General features: G+C 39.5%; 2 protein-coding genes across 7 annotated transcripts in view; both read left to right on the top strand.

The window, feature by feature from the left end:
* Nucleotides 1-16,437, top strand: part of LOC124310428 (membralin) — an 80,344-nt gene that overhangs the window by 7,707 nt on the left and 56,200 nt on the right. For all 6 annotated transcript variants that reach the window (XM_046774358.1, XM_046774359.1, XM_046774363.1 and 3 more), the window contains one exon: nt 9,924-9,981. In XM_046774358.1, the coding sequence (XP_046630314.1) occupies nt 9,924-9,981 (58 nt within the window). The remainder of the gene's footprint in view (nt 1-9,923; nt 9,982-16,437) is intronic.
* Nucleotides 11,401-13,506, top strand: LOC124310429 (cytochrome P450 9e2-like). Its single transcript, XM_046774365.1, has one exon. It carries the CDS (start codon nt 11,676-11,678, stop codon nt 13,203-13,205), a length of 1,530 nt encoding a protein of 509 aa, XP_046630321.1. The 5' UTR covers nt 11,401-11,675; the 3' UTR covers nt 13,206-13,506.

Raw genomic sequence — 16,437 nt, 5'->3', positions numbered from 1 at the left:
GAATTTAGAAATCTTACACTGTAGGCAAACGGCTTGACAGACAGGATTTGCGCGTTATGTTGCGTTAGTAGCTAGGAGGAATCGTTGCACGACGCTGATTGTGACGAGGGGTAAAAGACGTGGGTTACGAGGCTCATGTTTCGAGACCTAGGGGATAAGTGCTTGTTAGCAGAAGCCTGCAGCACCTTTCGAAAACTCGGCTACATTCCCGCGAGTTTATCTCAGCTTTCGTCCTATATACAGGTAACGCCTTGTTTGAGAAATTCAAATCCGCGTTCAACTGAGCGATCCTTAATTACAGAGTCATGTGTTTTAAGTGAAACTCATCTCGGAGCGCTTCTGGCATTTTATGCACCTTTCGATGCTCGGTTCCCCCATGGTTGCGGTTTTCTGCGATATCTTACTCTGCAATAGTGCGTCAATCATTTTCTCTGATCCTTTGTTATTTCGTTTTTAACTGATCGGTACATTTTTTTGCGACCAATTGAATCGACACAATGTATTTTTTCCTGTTCAATGTTCTTAACGCCACAATCCAGAATTGTTTCTTTTCTCATAATTAGACTTGTGTTTTTCTGATCACATCATGAAAAAATTGAACGATATCACACACAAATTATGATAACTTTTATCGGAGAGATCACACCTAATAAACTGCAACTGCAATATACCGGAGACTGAGAATTTGTTGAATAAATAAACATGCAACCCAATTAAACTTATGTAATCCCAAAGTCTCGTCTCTGGTAATTATTGGATCTGGTATTAAATATCATTCGGTGGGGGTTTCTCCCAGCGTTTCCACGCGCTTCGCCTCGACATTATTGCCATCCATGCCTGCCGCTCCTTTTCACCCTTGTAGTTAACTAAGTAGTTCCGATACGCACAAATATCCCGCGATCCCCGAATGTCTATAATGAATTATATTTTCCGTAATACACGCAAGTTAAAGTACTTACCGATAATTTCGGAATGTAAAAAACAAACAAGATAAGAACCTAAATACTTTTTACGCTCACATTCCATCTTTATGCTTTGTTTCGAAAAGAAACAAGTTGGACCAATTCAATATCGTTATAATTTTTTTTTGCCAACATTTTTTACTTACGTTAGTCAGCGAGTACACAAGGGAGTACGGCGCGTACTCAGGTACCCTTGCCATTCCTCCGTTACGACGAAGAATATAGAATAAAAATATAAATCAAAGAAGAATCCAGAATTTCGTTCGTCGTTTCGTAGAATTTCATGCCTCAGGGGGGTTAATTGCGCGAGAGAAATGGCAGAATGATAGTAACCAAAGCTCCGCTATACCAGCGTTGCGGACTTTCTCTCGGCATCTGCGCGTTAAATCTGAGAAGGCGTAAAAACGAACGCGACACCCTCCGAGCGGCATAAGGGTAGACACCTCACCGAGCGCTCCTCTTTCACCCCCTCAAATATAATACAGAATCCGCAGTACTAGCCAACGCTTGCGGTGCTCTTGTACAATCATCCATCGTGCATCCACCCGCCTGTAACGTACAACCGCGAAATCACGCGCTGCATCCTCGATCACCGTAGCCACGGAAATATTCGATCCACCCTAGACTTAGGGTATTTTCCCTGGGTGGTTAACGTTGAGGGGGCAGTGGCACCGGCTCGCCTATTTCAATATAATTTGATACGAAACGGCCGGGTTGAGGTCGTCGCCAGGAACACGAGGCTCCTAATAACGTTGATTTATACCGGGCGTCATCCTCCACTGCCAACCGAGCCGACGCGACGGGGTAGGTATCGGGAGAGCGAACTGGCTTCTGGTGGTTAGTTTGAATTGATTGCCATATCTTATTACGCGTGTGAAGCCGCGCCGGCACCTATGTTTTTCCCCCTGGACCCTCAATCCCCTCAATCCCCTCGCGAGTAACCTCGGCGTGCAATTCTCGCTTTGACCCGTGCTCGATTTCGCACGGCTTTGCAGCTGATTCCACGTCTACGAATTTCTAGCTGTAAAAGTAATTCCGTCAAGAAATAGGTACACTGTAAATCAGGCTTGAGCCTCTTCGAAGATACAGAAACCCAAACAAGTTTAAATTGAAACATGATAAACATGCAATTTTACCGATTCATTATACGGAAAACCGGTAATTCTTTCGGTTGGATATGATTAATGAAACAAAACGCCTTTCTTAAAGTAGAAACCTTTGATTGTCTTAGCGATTTTGCTCGTTCTTCCAACAAAACATTTGTACGCTGTACGTTTTATAGGGTGTGTCAAAAGAACAGAAAAAAAAATAATTTCTTTATCAAACGTGCATCAAAGTTTCGGTAGAGCATCTTTAATAGAATATCTCAGCCAAATATGAGCTCTTAATATCGTTGTTTAAAGATGCATATTTAATATTTAGATATTCTATTTCAGATACTTTACCGAAATTTTCGTGCGCGTTTGAAATTTTTTTTTTTTTTTCACTCGCGTACTCTACATCGAACCTACGTTCGGTAACGGAAATAGTTGTACACCCGTTTCCTCCGGCTCTGGAAGAGCAAGGACAAAGCTCTTGTCCGGTTCTTCTGTGATCTCCGGGAGCGTCGTGGTTATCGTCGATCGCGGCTCCTTTGGGATAAAACGGGGTAGCGAACCGCATGCCGGAAATGGCAGCTGAAATGGATTTGCTCTGTACGAATCGCAGGGGCGTCTACGGGCGCCGAGGCATCGCCAGACAACCAATTGGATGATGCACGGGCCGACGGTCGAATTAGCACGCTTCTAATAGTTCCGCACATACGGGGTGTCCGATTCCAATGTCGCGATTCGTCCCTGGCACATTGTTGAAGGTTCGACCAATCTTCGAAGTCAGGGAAGTCGGTGAGTAGTTGAGCGATCATACGTACGAAATATTTCTACCCTCATCATTAATCATACCAATCGAATCGAGTAAAACCGGATTGAATTACGCCACATTTTTATCATGACTAGTGCAGGTAAACTTTGATCAAGTAAACAAGATTATATAATTATTATAAGATTTCTGCCAAGTTCCACCGCATTCTTGCTGTTCTCAGAAGCGTTCAATTTGCATTTACGACTTGACGTCACTGAACATATTATTGGTGTAATTGTCTAATCGATAAGACAAAACAATTATTTATTTCACCGACAAGTTATCACTAAGTGCATGTAATCTTTAATGACCATTTTGAGTAGGACGCTTGGAACTTGTAGAATATCTACATATGCATAAAAACGTTAACGAAGTCGAAGTGTCAGAAATGTTTGTCAAGTTTTTGGTTTAAAAAAAGAGGTCGCGGCGTGCGGTTTTGATGAGGCCTCGTTACTCGTCTGTTCGTATAATAAACACAGTGCATGGGAATTAAAGTCGTTTCAATAGCCGTGCAGGCTATTCAGAAAGTGGTTTACGTATTGCCTGCTTCCGCCGAAAAGCTTTATTTTTGGCAGCTAAACCTTGTCGTTGAACCGGTTTTCTTTATGTGCCTTGATTAATAGCTGTGTCGTTTTGTGAAGTTCTACAATCAGCTTATTGTCTGTGGAATCTTGCATCTGCGATGCATTGTGTCAGGTTGGTATCCCTTCCAACCCCGTCAGGGTCGAGGTCGAGGTCGAGGTCGAGGTTTTATGTTTTCATAAACACAAATGATCGGCCAATAGTGGGGACATTCCTGTGCAGGTTTCGGTCGATTATTCGTATAAAGAATAAATGAGAAGAGGGAGAAATAAGAAAATACCCGAGGTAAAAGATCCGAAGAACAAAGAAGCAAGCGCAGAAGAAAAGAATAGGGAAATAATATTGTAATGTTAACTTCACTTTTCCCGAAATTCGTTAGTCCTAGAAAAGTATAATAACATTCTGTCACCTAATTACAAATATACAGCTTTGAATTTTCATTCCATACTTTACATGTAAAACATGTCCAACATGTAAACATTCGTCTACATACATTCTTACATCGGGTGCTCAAGAGACGAAAACTTTCTATTTACATGTAAAACCTTTGATACTTCCATCCTTCGATCAACGATTAGCTTAAATGTCCAAAATGCACATTGCAGTGCATCTGAATTTATTTCCTGCACTATTGTCCTTTATTCAATACTATAAATACGAGAGACTTCGAACTTACAAGGAGAGTGTTAGACCTCTGGATCATTGGTTCTACTCAAACTTCTAGGGTCGTTCCCTTCGACTAAGCTACGAAGCCTGTGATGTGTAGTTTCGTCTCATAGGCCTCTCTTCACTCCGGGTAAAATTGATCATACAAGCAGTTCGCAGTCGAGTGAAATGCCATAGTAAATAGAATCATTCGCGTCTTTTTACCTCAAGTATCAAAAATCGTTGTCCTCCGTTGAAGTCTCGATCACGGGATCTTACAGAAGAAAGTGTAAACCTATAAATGATTATTTCAGAGTAACAATGAAGCAATAAACTGCGAATTTTGCGATGTTTCAAATAGACCGGAGGAAAGCCCAGTAGATGAAACTACGCATCAGAAGTTCCAAATTTTCGATCAGAGAAAAACACCCCCAGACACTTCAAGTAAGCGCAGATCGATTCGGTAACAGTTATTTCGACAACGTGGTTAAACTTGCGGCGAAAATTCTCCACCTCTAATTTCCCTGTTTCGCCCCATTCCACTAGCCCGTCGCTCGTGTCGGGCCACGTGAGTGAAACGTGAGCAACATCCAGCTACCGTCTCTACGTCACGTGTATCGGACTGTCGCTCCTACCATTCACCCCTTGCTTTCTCACCCTCCCGTCAACTTCGCCCTGGTTCACCGCGAGGGAAACAGGCTGGAGGGATACTCGTTAATTTTCCTGTATTACAGATTTCATTCTGCGGTCGCATCTTTGGATCATGTGCATTATTATATATCGATGAAACGAATTTCGCCACTTTCACCGGAGACTCCTGGCATGTATATTTGCTTGAATTTGAAAATTCTGAGAAAATGAATTGGGTACTTACACTTCTTCATGGGGGGGGCTTTGCATTGAGTGAAACTATTCAGGTTTTACCAAATTTTGCAACCATTCACATTGACTTTTAACCTTTTCATGAATACATTTTTCCTTAGATGTGAATCATTTGAAATTTTGCATACATTGGCTCTTGGGGTCGCTGATTACGAATCTGAACTCGAAATTCAAAGATTCGAAATGGCGGATCCAATATGGCGGACAAACGAAACAAGAGAAATTTTGAAAAATTTCTGGGCAATATTTTGGCGTGTAGTAATCTTGTGTACAAATTGGCATTTGGATATTCATGGTAGATTAGCAGAAAATCCTTTTTTTCGTGGAAAAGTACGAATTTCGACCATTTGTTTGAATGTGCTATTTTTGCAATCATTGAATAAATAAATTTATCATTTTTTATCAGATTCGGAAATATTTCCGGGACCGTGTGGAATCAGGACTTGGCAGTTGTTACTAAAAAAGTAGCTTAACAAATAAAAACCTGCAAAAAAAAAAGGTGTGACGCTGAGCATCCCAACATGAATTAAAGGGTTAACACACTCCTTTCTGCCTAGTAAATAAAACGTTCGGCTCATTTCCTAGTCATATTGAGACCTTGAAACTAGGAGCCGCTTCTGATACATTCATCCTTTATTTCAAAACATCAGTCATTTTTCGAGTGATTGTGACCAAGTTTTGGGTTCAGAGATCAGCTCGGGAGGTTTAACACTGCTGAATGTGAACTCCCAGTTGCGGTATTTCATATGGCCACGACTATATTAAAAATAACATGAAAAATGTAGATTACGCGAAGCGCAACGTGGATGAGAATCTCTTGCTCTTACTCCGATTTTCAGTTATTCACCAAAAAAAAAAGTATAACTGTTATAACCCGCAGGAGGAAAAAAGTCGCAGAGCAATGAAATCCAAACAAAAAAGGAGAAGAGAAGAAAGCAGTAATAAAAAATGAAAAAATAGAAAGAATCGAGAGAAAAGAGGGATACTTGGAGAATAAACGTTCAATGCACCGATCGATCACGCATACAGAGAATAAAAAGTCAGGTAGTTATATATACGGGGAAATCGCGTGGGTGCAGAGGGAAAAGGGTTAGTCTTGGCGAAGTTGCCGGTTTAGGTAGATGAAAGCGGTGACCATCCATCAGCGAGAATTCATAATTCATAAGGCTAATCGATCTTGCCGAGAAGCACCCTCGTTTTCATTCGCGATTCTTACGCCCGGCCGCAGACACGCTTGAACCCCCCTCCCATTTCAATGGGAACGGCTGGAATTTCGGTCGAGGTGAAGTCAACTATGACGGTGTAGGACTTTCATTTTTTCTCCTCGATTATTTTCATTCGATTATTTTGACGCGATAAAGATTTCATTGCGGAATGAATATTTTGTATTCATCCTCGATTTTGGCAGCGTTAACTGGACAAACCTGTCCTCTGTTGTTATTCAATTGTAAATCACAAACTCAGGTGTCCATATACAGCAACCACAAGAAAGTGGGATGCTTGATAGAGATGCGATGGTAACAAGGTGAATCACCCCCCCGTAAATTCAAAACTAAATTTCGTTTGACGGATATTCTGAACTGTTCATCTCACGCAGAGTTGTAACTTTGTTGTCGACCAAATCACGCGAAATAACTTGTTAATAAAAATGAAACGATTATTAACAATTTTGCACGAAATTACGATACTTTGAAATCTGCTTGACATCGAGGACATTATACTTGATACATCAGGTAATGATTACATCGAGTTTTCGCAGCCGATTATTTTCCCAAAGCACCCTGAAATTAATGAAATTTTAACATAAAATTTTCACTTTTCAAATGATTTACCAGGATTGCTATTGTATTTGAGAAAAATCCTGAACATCTTGAGCTTATATCAATAATAATTTCTTTAAGCAATCAAAGTCTTCGGTGTTGCTTGTGGTGAATTCGGGGGGTTGAAAACACGATACTGGTGGCGAAAGTAGGGAAATTATTTCGAATGCCTGCACCCAGTAGACTTCTAGGCTTGGAATTCCAAGAGTGTTCCGATTGAAAATTCTATCTTGTATTGATAACGGCACTGTATTAATCATATTACCTGCGACGTACATCGTTACACGTATTCTCGTATTCGAATTGCATTGCTTTTCCGTTTAAATTCTCCAAATGCGTCAACTATACCTACACTACTGAAAATGTTCGAAATTTACCACACATTTGCTACGCAAAAGTAAAAATTTAGTATTTGCAAGTGAACTACTTAGCATTTTCATTAAATTTGAAATCGGTTTTAAAATTTTTTCTTGCTTAGAAAAACGTAAAAGGATATTTTGAATATATTGAATTGCTGTGGTAAATTTGTTACATTTGTGAATTTACTATACTTTTACCGTACGGCATTTGTAATTGACTAAACATACTGCTAAAATTACCATGCACATGTACAAAGAAATTCGATTAGAGCCTGATAAAATGAAAAATATATTGTGGCAAAACATATAAATGTACATCTCTATTAATTTTGCCCTGCAATTAGTCTGATTTCGAATTTCCTAAAACTGAATTCTAAAATGTTGACCGTACGGTATTTGAATAGTTTCTCAACAGTTTTTGGAAATTACGTAATTTTCTTCCGAAATCCCTAACAATATCACATTTGCGCATTGCCCAAAAAATGACCATGTATATTTTGGAAGTAGTAATCGAATTTTAAATTTGTGACTATTACACCGTAAATTTACCGACACGTTCTGAAAATTGACTGAATTTAGCTAGTAAATGGATTCGTAAAATCATTAAAAATTGTATCGTAAGTAGGAATTTTGCAAATATCTTCCCCATAAGCTATCAATGACCCGGGCATGAAACAAATAATGCGGTAATTCTTCTATTCGATCCTAAACGGCGTTTTTGTGTAGTACCAGTTACTGAGAAGTTGTTAAAATGATGTCTGTGCTCACAGAAACTCAATGAAATCAATTATCGAACCGATTTATCGACTTTATTCAATTCACAGTTTTAGTGTATACATTTACCATAAAGTTACTAAACTTGTATAGTAAATTTAACAAACTGTAATTCAAAATCAATATATTCAATTCTCAGATTATAAATCAAACAATGATATCCAGGTTTACAATATTTACATCACCAATGTGTTTCGTACTTTCACTAAATTAAATAGTGCTATTAATTACTGATCGCATAATTTTCACCTAAAATTGAAAAATATTTTGAATGAAACCATGACTGATCAAAAGAAAAAAAAAATTCTGCCATCAAGAATATGTCTTGAAATTTACGAAATTTTGTTTTCAAATGCACGGTTTTAAAAAAATACGAAATAATCGATTGATCGATAAATTTTTACCGATTCAATCGAGTCGTGTTCAATTATTTTTTTGGACTCGATTAATCGATGCGTCGATTATTTTTAGCTTACTGGCCATTGGAGTCCCCAGCAGCCTGGCAAATCTGAAAATGTAGAATGTTTGTCAAGGCATCTGTGTTTTTTTCGGGACATAAAATCAGAAAAGAATTTCGCGTCGTTGAATTACGTATCGTTTCATAAATTTTTCTGATTTCCAGTTTTCTTACTTTTATAAACGCTAGTGAGGTGAGAGGCAGAGAGGGTGTTTCAGGAATAATTAAAACCAAGGTCTTCAGATCTGCAAGCTGATTGTGAGAAGGCTGCTCGTTGCGAATAATAGGTTTACTTCTTTCAAGGGGATGCAGGTGCGGATTCAAGCGGCGTTATTCACCGCTCGATTCTATTATTCGCTGCGTTCGATCCGTTAACGCGTGCAGTGCAATTCCCAATATGCGATTTGCAATTTGCCGGCTACAATTTGTCTCTAAAGCTACGCTTGTCCTTTTACTAGAATTATCGAACGGGTTTCGCGTTCGCTTCTCTTATATTTTATGTACCTACACGTACGCGTTTATATGTACCTATACGTACATTTTTATACGTGCAAATTGTACCTGCATACACTCTAGGTGCAGTCATACCTGTAACGTATATTATGACGCTTTACACATACGTATATGGTGCGTTCCAGGTCTAATTAGCAGCCCATGTACCTCATACTCTTCGATTTCAATCATTTTTTAGCATGATGTTCATATCGTCCCAAAAGGATTCGGAATTTTTGTCAGATTATTTGAGTCACTGGTGAAATTTGAAAAAAAAATTGAAAAACCAATTCCGAAAACGCTATTTATAAAAATCTGAAAAAGTTCTCACAGGTTCTATGATTTGAAATGTGATTTTCAAGCACCATACGATAACGGGATCTTGATGTTTACTATTTTTTTCCTAATTTTTTTGTTTCTCCATGTCCGAATTGGAGTTTTTTTTTTTTTTCTATTCCCCGATCCAAATAGATCACGGAGTTATGAAAATAATGTGATTGTGCAATCTATATCGAGGCATATTAAAAAAGCACAAACAATTCCAACATGGGAAAACTAAAAATATTGAGATCCCATTATCGTGGGTTGCTCAAAAATCACATTTCAAATCATTGAATCAGTTGCATTTTCGTAATGAATTTCGCGATTATGTATAAATTTCACTAGTTGCTGAAGAAAATCTGAAAAAATCGCTGTGACCCTTTTGGGTTGGTAAGAACATCAAACCAAAAAATTATCTACTGCTAATTCGATGTAGGATGCCCCATACAAATGAATGTATAATACAGTCCGCATAAAATCAGCGGGCACTGAGTTTTGCCACAGTATTATCCGTGACATCAACTACACTAATTTCTAGAATTATCACTTCGTTGTAAATTAATTGGTAATTTTAAATCATTCTCTCTATCCGCCGAATATTTTGACCATAGCCATTTCGGTTCACGAATCAGATTATAACAAGATAAGGTTTGTCGAATGATGACACTGTTATGTTCCTTTGATAATCATCCACCCTGATATATTTGTCATTTTCTTATTTTTGTTTCAGACTGTCTCCATCTCAATGCTTCTTCGATACTCCCATCATCAGATTTTCATCTTCATAGGTGAGTGATTTGCCTTGATTATTGATATACTTTGTTCCTTCAGCATTCCAGTACCTATTATACCAGATTCGCTAAATGTGGTTGAGGATGAATAGGCTCGATAGTCAGAATCAAACATTACGAGAAGTTTAGGGGGTGGGCTGGTCGATTTTGACGTTGAGGTATATAGCTCCAAGTATCGGAAGTCCACGTATCTCAAACGCAAAAAAAGGCTTAACAGCTCCATTCTATACGAAATTCTGAACAAAAACAATCCAACACATTTGAATTTGACGTAGAAATAAAGAAATGGCATGGATTCTACGAAATCGCAATAGTAAATTCGTAGAATTTATGCAACTACTTTAACAATTGTCATGACTCTTGGTATCCACAACAAAATGTTGTGTTCCCTCGAGAATATTTTATACACAATGCATCTACAAATTGATTATTGTAAACAAGCAAAAAGTTTTTTCCGAGTGTAGGCTTGACAGACAGATGGAGTGCAGAGCAGGTTTACTATCTAGCAAAAAGTATAAGACTGCCATGCACCTGTAAATTGCAGAGGGCTAACTAAAGCTTAAAGCTGAACGAACGGATGCGTACATTATTCCCGTTAGTCGAGGAAATAAAGCAATGGACTGTCGATTTTTTGAGCAGTAAGACGGATTTTAATGCGGTTTTTTGCATTCGCTTCGTAAGAGCGCCTACAAACTTTGTGAACTAAATTGATTAATTAATTTTTTGAAAATGCATTATGGCATTAATAATATGCATTTTGCAAGTGCACTTCCAAGAGACACTAAATAAAAAATTAACTGCAGAAGACAAAGTCTATACTTCTTGTCACCACAATCTACACAATTCTTATAATATTTCAATAAATAATTAAGAACAATATACTTTAATTGAGGTAAAAATGATAATACTCAAGATAATTCCAGAAAAAGACGTTGAAACGTTCACCCTGGGCACCACGTACCTCGGAGACGGTTGCCGTATCGATATTCGTATTCAGTGACCCCAAAAACCCCCAAGCAACGAGTTTCGACAAATTCGATCACAATTTTCGCCAAAACTCTAGGAGAAGACGTTGATACTGTCCACCCTGGGCACCAGGTACCTCGGAGACGGTTGCCGTGGCGATATTCGTGTTCAGCGACCCCAAAAACCCCCGAGTAGCAAAACTGGACTCATTTCCATTAATATTTACCGAGTTGCAAATTTTTTATTTAGTGTCTCTTGGAAGTGCACTTGCAAAATGCATATTATTAATGCCATAATGCATTTTCAAAAAATTAATTAATCAATTTAGTTCACAAAGTTTGTAGGCGCTCTTACGAATCGAATGCAAAAAACCGCATTAAAATCCGTCTTACTGCTCAAAAAATCGACAGTTGGGCCGTTTTTAGTGCTTTATTTCCTCGACTACGTCGAGGTTTCATACGCATGGTCCGTGCGCTCGTGACGTGTTGTTTTGCAGGATTGCGTGTCGATTAGCATACAAGGCCTCCCACTTGTTCCTTGCCACCCGAGGAACCTGCGTTTTCCTTCCCCCAACGGTTTAGATCCCGATAAAACTCGTCCGGTGAAATTAAGAGGCTGTAGTCATCGAGCGCCAAGATTCGGTGAAATAGTTCGCGCAGTAATCCCATCCATTTTTCCGTATCGGGTTAAAATTTCCGAACGACCAGTGAATTTTTTTTGAAACCATGGATACGGTTTCAACGACACTCCTGCTTCTCGGCGTCGGCGCTTTAACAGTATTCGTGACCTGGGTACGAGGGAGAATTTTTTATTGGCAGCTCAGGGGTGTCCCAGCTGCAAGCTCAGTGCCCTTCCTGGGAAGTTACATGCCGTTGTTTCTACGGAAACTGGCGCTACCCGATTTTCAAAAGTATCTATACACCATAGACATGGAGTCGAAATACATAGGAATGATGGACTTCAACACGCCGTCTATTCTCGTCAGAGATCCCGAGCTCATAAAGCAGCTTGGCGTCAAACAGTTTGAAGAGTTTCCGGACCACAAGCCTGTCGTTGGCGAGAATACCGATTCGTTTTTCGGGAAAATGATGTATTTTGTGACGGGTAGCCGATGGAAGGAAATGAACGCCGTGATTAGACCGGCCTTTACGTCCAGCAAGATCAAGTTCATGTCCGAGCTCGTGTCAGAGACCGCGACTGACTTCGTTGCCTACCTTTTGCGACATCCTGAGCAGACTTCGTCGATAGAAATGAAAGATGCCTTCACACGATTCACCGCCGACGCCATAGCCACAGCAGCATTTGGCTTGAGGGTCAATTGTATGGAGGATAAAAACAACGCTTTTCACACTTGGGGTAAACGGGCCACGGATCTAAGCAGTTCGTTGGTTCTATCGAAAATTATTTTATTCCGCGTTTGTCCGCGGCTATCGCGTTGGTGGGGCATGTCCCTCATCTCGGAAAAGTCGGCAAAGTTCTTCAAGGATTTTGTCAAGGAGAACTTGGCAAGTAGAAAAAAGCTGAACATCGCGAGGCCGGATGTTATCCACCTGCTTTCACAGGCCAGTAAGAAAAACGACGGCATAGTCATCACTGTTGACGACGTTATCGCCCAGGCGTTCAATTCCTTCTTCGCCGGTTTCGACACCTCCTCGACGCTGATGTGTTACACCGCCTACGAGCTGGCCGTTAATCCGGACATACAGGATCGTCTTCGGGACGAGATTGACCGGTGCCTTCGGGATAACCGTGGAATCATATCGTACGAATCGCTCAACGACATGAAGTATCTCGATGCCGTTGTCGCCGAAGCGCTCAGGAAATATCCACCGCTGCCATTCACCGACAGGATATGTCGCAAATCCTTTGAATTACCTCCTGCTCTTCCCGGGATCGATTCGTTCACTCTGCAGCCAAATATGGTCGTCTATTTTCCGATTTACGCGATCCATCACGATCCCAAGTACTTTCCGGATCCCGAAAAATTTGATCCGGAACGTTTCAATAAGGTAAACAAAGCCAAGATCACACCCTATACTTATATACCCTTCGGAGTTGGCCTCAGAGTTTGTCTGGGTGATCGGTTCGCCTTGATGAGCATTAAGCTGATCTTAGCTCATTTGCTGGCAGAGTTCGTTTTAAAGCCGACATCGAGAACTCCGATTCCGCTGAGATTTTCTAAAAAGTCTTTAACCATGGGTGTAGAGGATGGATTTTGGCTTGAATTACTACCAAGGAAATCCTGTTTTAATTAAGTATTTAAATCCGAGATATATCTCATGTTATTATTATTTTTATTCTTTACTCATAGCCTGAATTTCATTCTCGCAGAGTAGTACTCCTAGTTTCATTCTTTTCTCCTTCATTTAATCATCAATTCGACCAAAATGAACAATTTTTTCCGGATACCCTTTGCATATTGAGTTACTTACACGTATGTGCTACATTTAATTCAGGATTTCACAATCCCAGAGGACTCTTTTCTTACCAGTAGCGTAGTTTGTATTATAATGAAGCAATAAAATGTGTGAAAATGGATAAAATAAAATGAATGATCTGACAGTATAATTAGTAAAGATTATTATTTCGGTATGGCCATGTGCTGTGGCTCAAAAGTCCTTATTTTTATTTCGTTTATAAATTATAAATGGGCAAAGGAAACGTTTTTTTACTCGTTTACTACTTTGGCGAAAATGTTCGCCAGTAGCCGCTCTCTCAGATCAGCCTTTCACAAGGTTCAATGGTAACGTCGCGCTGCGGTTTAAAGAGCCTTGAAAGCCCATATTCTTTCATATCGATAATGTTAGCTTCCGATATAAAAAGTAGCTTGTTACTACCGTAAAATTTACCGTACCGGTCGATGGCAGATGGCAAGGTCGTTAAGTTGCCAGTTGGTGAAGACTAAGGCATAAAGGACCATGTTTCCTTACCGATAGAGGCAATGCCATTCGTAGGAAAGGCCAATCCTGAGAAAGTACATCAGGTGCAAAATCCTTGTGCCAAGTAGGTTAGAGCGGAAAGGATCAAGACAAATTTACTTTCCAACTTAGAAGGCGCTAAAATGATAATTTACTTTAACAAGCACCAGCAACGATAGCATCACCTAGAGGAAAATATTCAAGTCAAAATTCTCACTGTCAAGTACGTAACTACTTCGCATGAAATAAGAAATCAACAAGAAAACTAAAGAATTTATTGGCGAAATCTGAAATTCGGAATTACTTATACTTGGTGGGCCTACTTGGAAAATGAAGAACGAAATGAATAGACACGCCTATGGAGCAAGGAAATATAAAAATTCGCTGCCGTCGGACCTCTGAGAAAGTTTATCTGATTTAGGGACTTACGTCTTGCCATTTCTACAAGTTTTTCATCCACGGAAATCTTTTCTGTACCCCAAGTTCGAAGAATATTACTTCATTTTCTAGAATAGAGCTACCAAAATACACCTAACTTAACTAATGATTGAACTAATAGGGCTGTAACTGCGAACTGATTGCCCTATTACAGAGGTAGTCCACGTATGTTTATATAAAGACGCTCTGTAGGTGGAGATGGTCAAGACATGACGCATACATGAAAGAATAATGATGAAATTCGATTCATGTACCAATTTACCGACACTGGTAACAAGAAATTAAATTCCGTCATTTATTTTATTTTCTCATAGGCAATAATCGAAATGAAAAAATCAAAGTTTGGTAATCCGTAGGTAGTGAGTTAAAAAAAATTCGTTTGTACATTAAAGTGCTCAACAACAGATGATTGCAAAAAATTGCGCGGGGTTGAAGACTAATGCATTTCGGAACACCGAGGGGTTCTTACGACCAAAAATTGTACTCCTTCATGAATAATGATTTCTCTAAGATAATGCGATTGGATAAAAATTTCCGACATTTCTTTTTACTTACTTTTATTACTTTTATCGGGTCAACTTGCTTCGTGTGCCAAGTGCCCCAATTTAACGTAATTTTCAGATTTAAAAATGATTCCAGGGATCTAATTAGCGAACGTATTGAGTTGAAGGCGTTGGTGAGTACGTGAAGTTGACTAATTTATTGCATCGATTCTGAAGTCGAGGACGAAAATTTCGATTTTTCTCTGAAGTTTAACATAAATTCGCAAAATCTAGGTGAAGAGTAAGGAATGGTTGTGTTCGTTTTGGAATCCAGATATGCTGCGGATAGTCAATCGTAGCGAAGAACCGTTGATAAAAGATGTGGAAAGTGGAGAAAGGAAAGAAAAAATAAATGGCAAGATATTATATTTCCTATAGATGTATCTCGATATTCGTGACGCACACGTGTGACTAGCGATGGAGGAATAACGTCGTATCGTAAATACGCGGAGTGATTGGCGTCTTTCCTTTTTCATCCGAGTGGCTCTCGCCGCTCCGTTGCCTCGCCTGTCGTTCTACGGTATTTCTTACCCACGTTAAGTGGAAATGACCCCTACGCTCCCGACTATAACTGACAATAAATATGCCCGCATCTATGGGAACCCATACTCTCTTACTCACGCGTGAACACGCTCACGTGACTCCATGTGTGTCCATCAAGAAAAACGTATCATCACCCCGACGCACTCAATTAGGTATCGATGATGTTTACAAAGAAAATTTCGTCCCTGGTCCAACCAGTTTCGACGACAATAACCGAGCGACGAAATCGAGTAGATGGTCAAGTGATATCGGTCTGTCCAGAAATGATTAATCCCTGCATGCTTCATTTCCTTTTCTTTTATTTCATATTTCGAGCAATATCATGTAATTTTCCAAAACTAAATTCATCGCACTCTTAACAAACTCCAGTAGGTGAACTAGATAATTATTGTTTCAGTAGAGCCAAGTATTTTTTTAATTTAGTACGATGATACGAATAAGACAACTCTGATGGAAGGTTGCAGTTAATCGAAACCTGTTCGTAAATGTAAAATGTTTGTTGAAACCACCATGTCATTTGACAGCACAACAATTTGCACTCCACTACATAAGAAATTTCGTAACAAATTGATCACAATGATGAAAGTTGTTCGCTTTTCGTAAATGCAATTACTGGTATTTTTTCTTTTTCTTTTTATCACAAGGATTTCAAGCCAACTATAAAATGCTCCACGTTATTATTTACTTTCATCGTGAGGTGTCAATCTCGTTTGTCAATATTTTTTTTTCTCGTTCAGAGCATTTCGACCCGAGGTTTGTCTTCTTTCCACAATATTTGGCGGTCCCATTTGCTTTGCGTACATGACGTACAGACGCGTTCCGATCCATCCGGCTATCATACTGACTAGAAATATGAGCCAGTACCACGAGTCGATGTCTCCCTCAAACATCATTTGTTACTTTCGGAGAACTGATCCAGTTATTTATCCGGCTTCTTCTCTCTGCAAGTCGCGGCGATCACTTCCGATTGTATTTGGAGCAACACTACAAAGTTTTCCAGTGATTAATTCGGCTTGTCTGTGGCTGCTACTGAACAGTGTTAAACG

The sequence above is a fragment of the Neodiprion virginianus genome, chromosome 1 (genome assembly GCF_021901495.1).
Source record: "Neodiprion virginianus isolate iyNeoVirg1 chromosome 1, iyNeoVirg1.1, whole genome shotgun sequence".
Classification (NCBI taxonomy): Eukaryota; Metazoa; Arthropoda; class Insecta; order Hymenoptera; family Diprionidae; genus Neodiprion; species Neodiprion virginianus.
The sequence above is the reverse complement of the archived record's forward strand: the minus strand, read 5'-3'. Positions and strand labels throughout refer to the sequence as shown.

Bases quoted from the DNA above. Each gene is read 5' to 3' on its own strand.
- LOC124310429 (XM_046774365.1), top strand. From the start codon at position 11,676: ATGGATACGGTTTCAACGACACTCCTGCTTCTCGGCGTCGGCGCTTTA.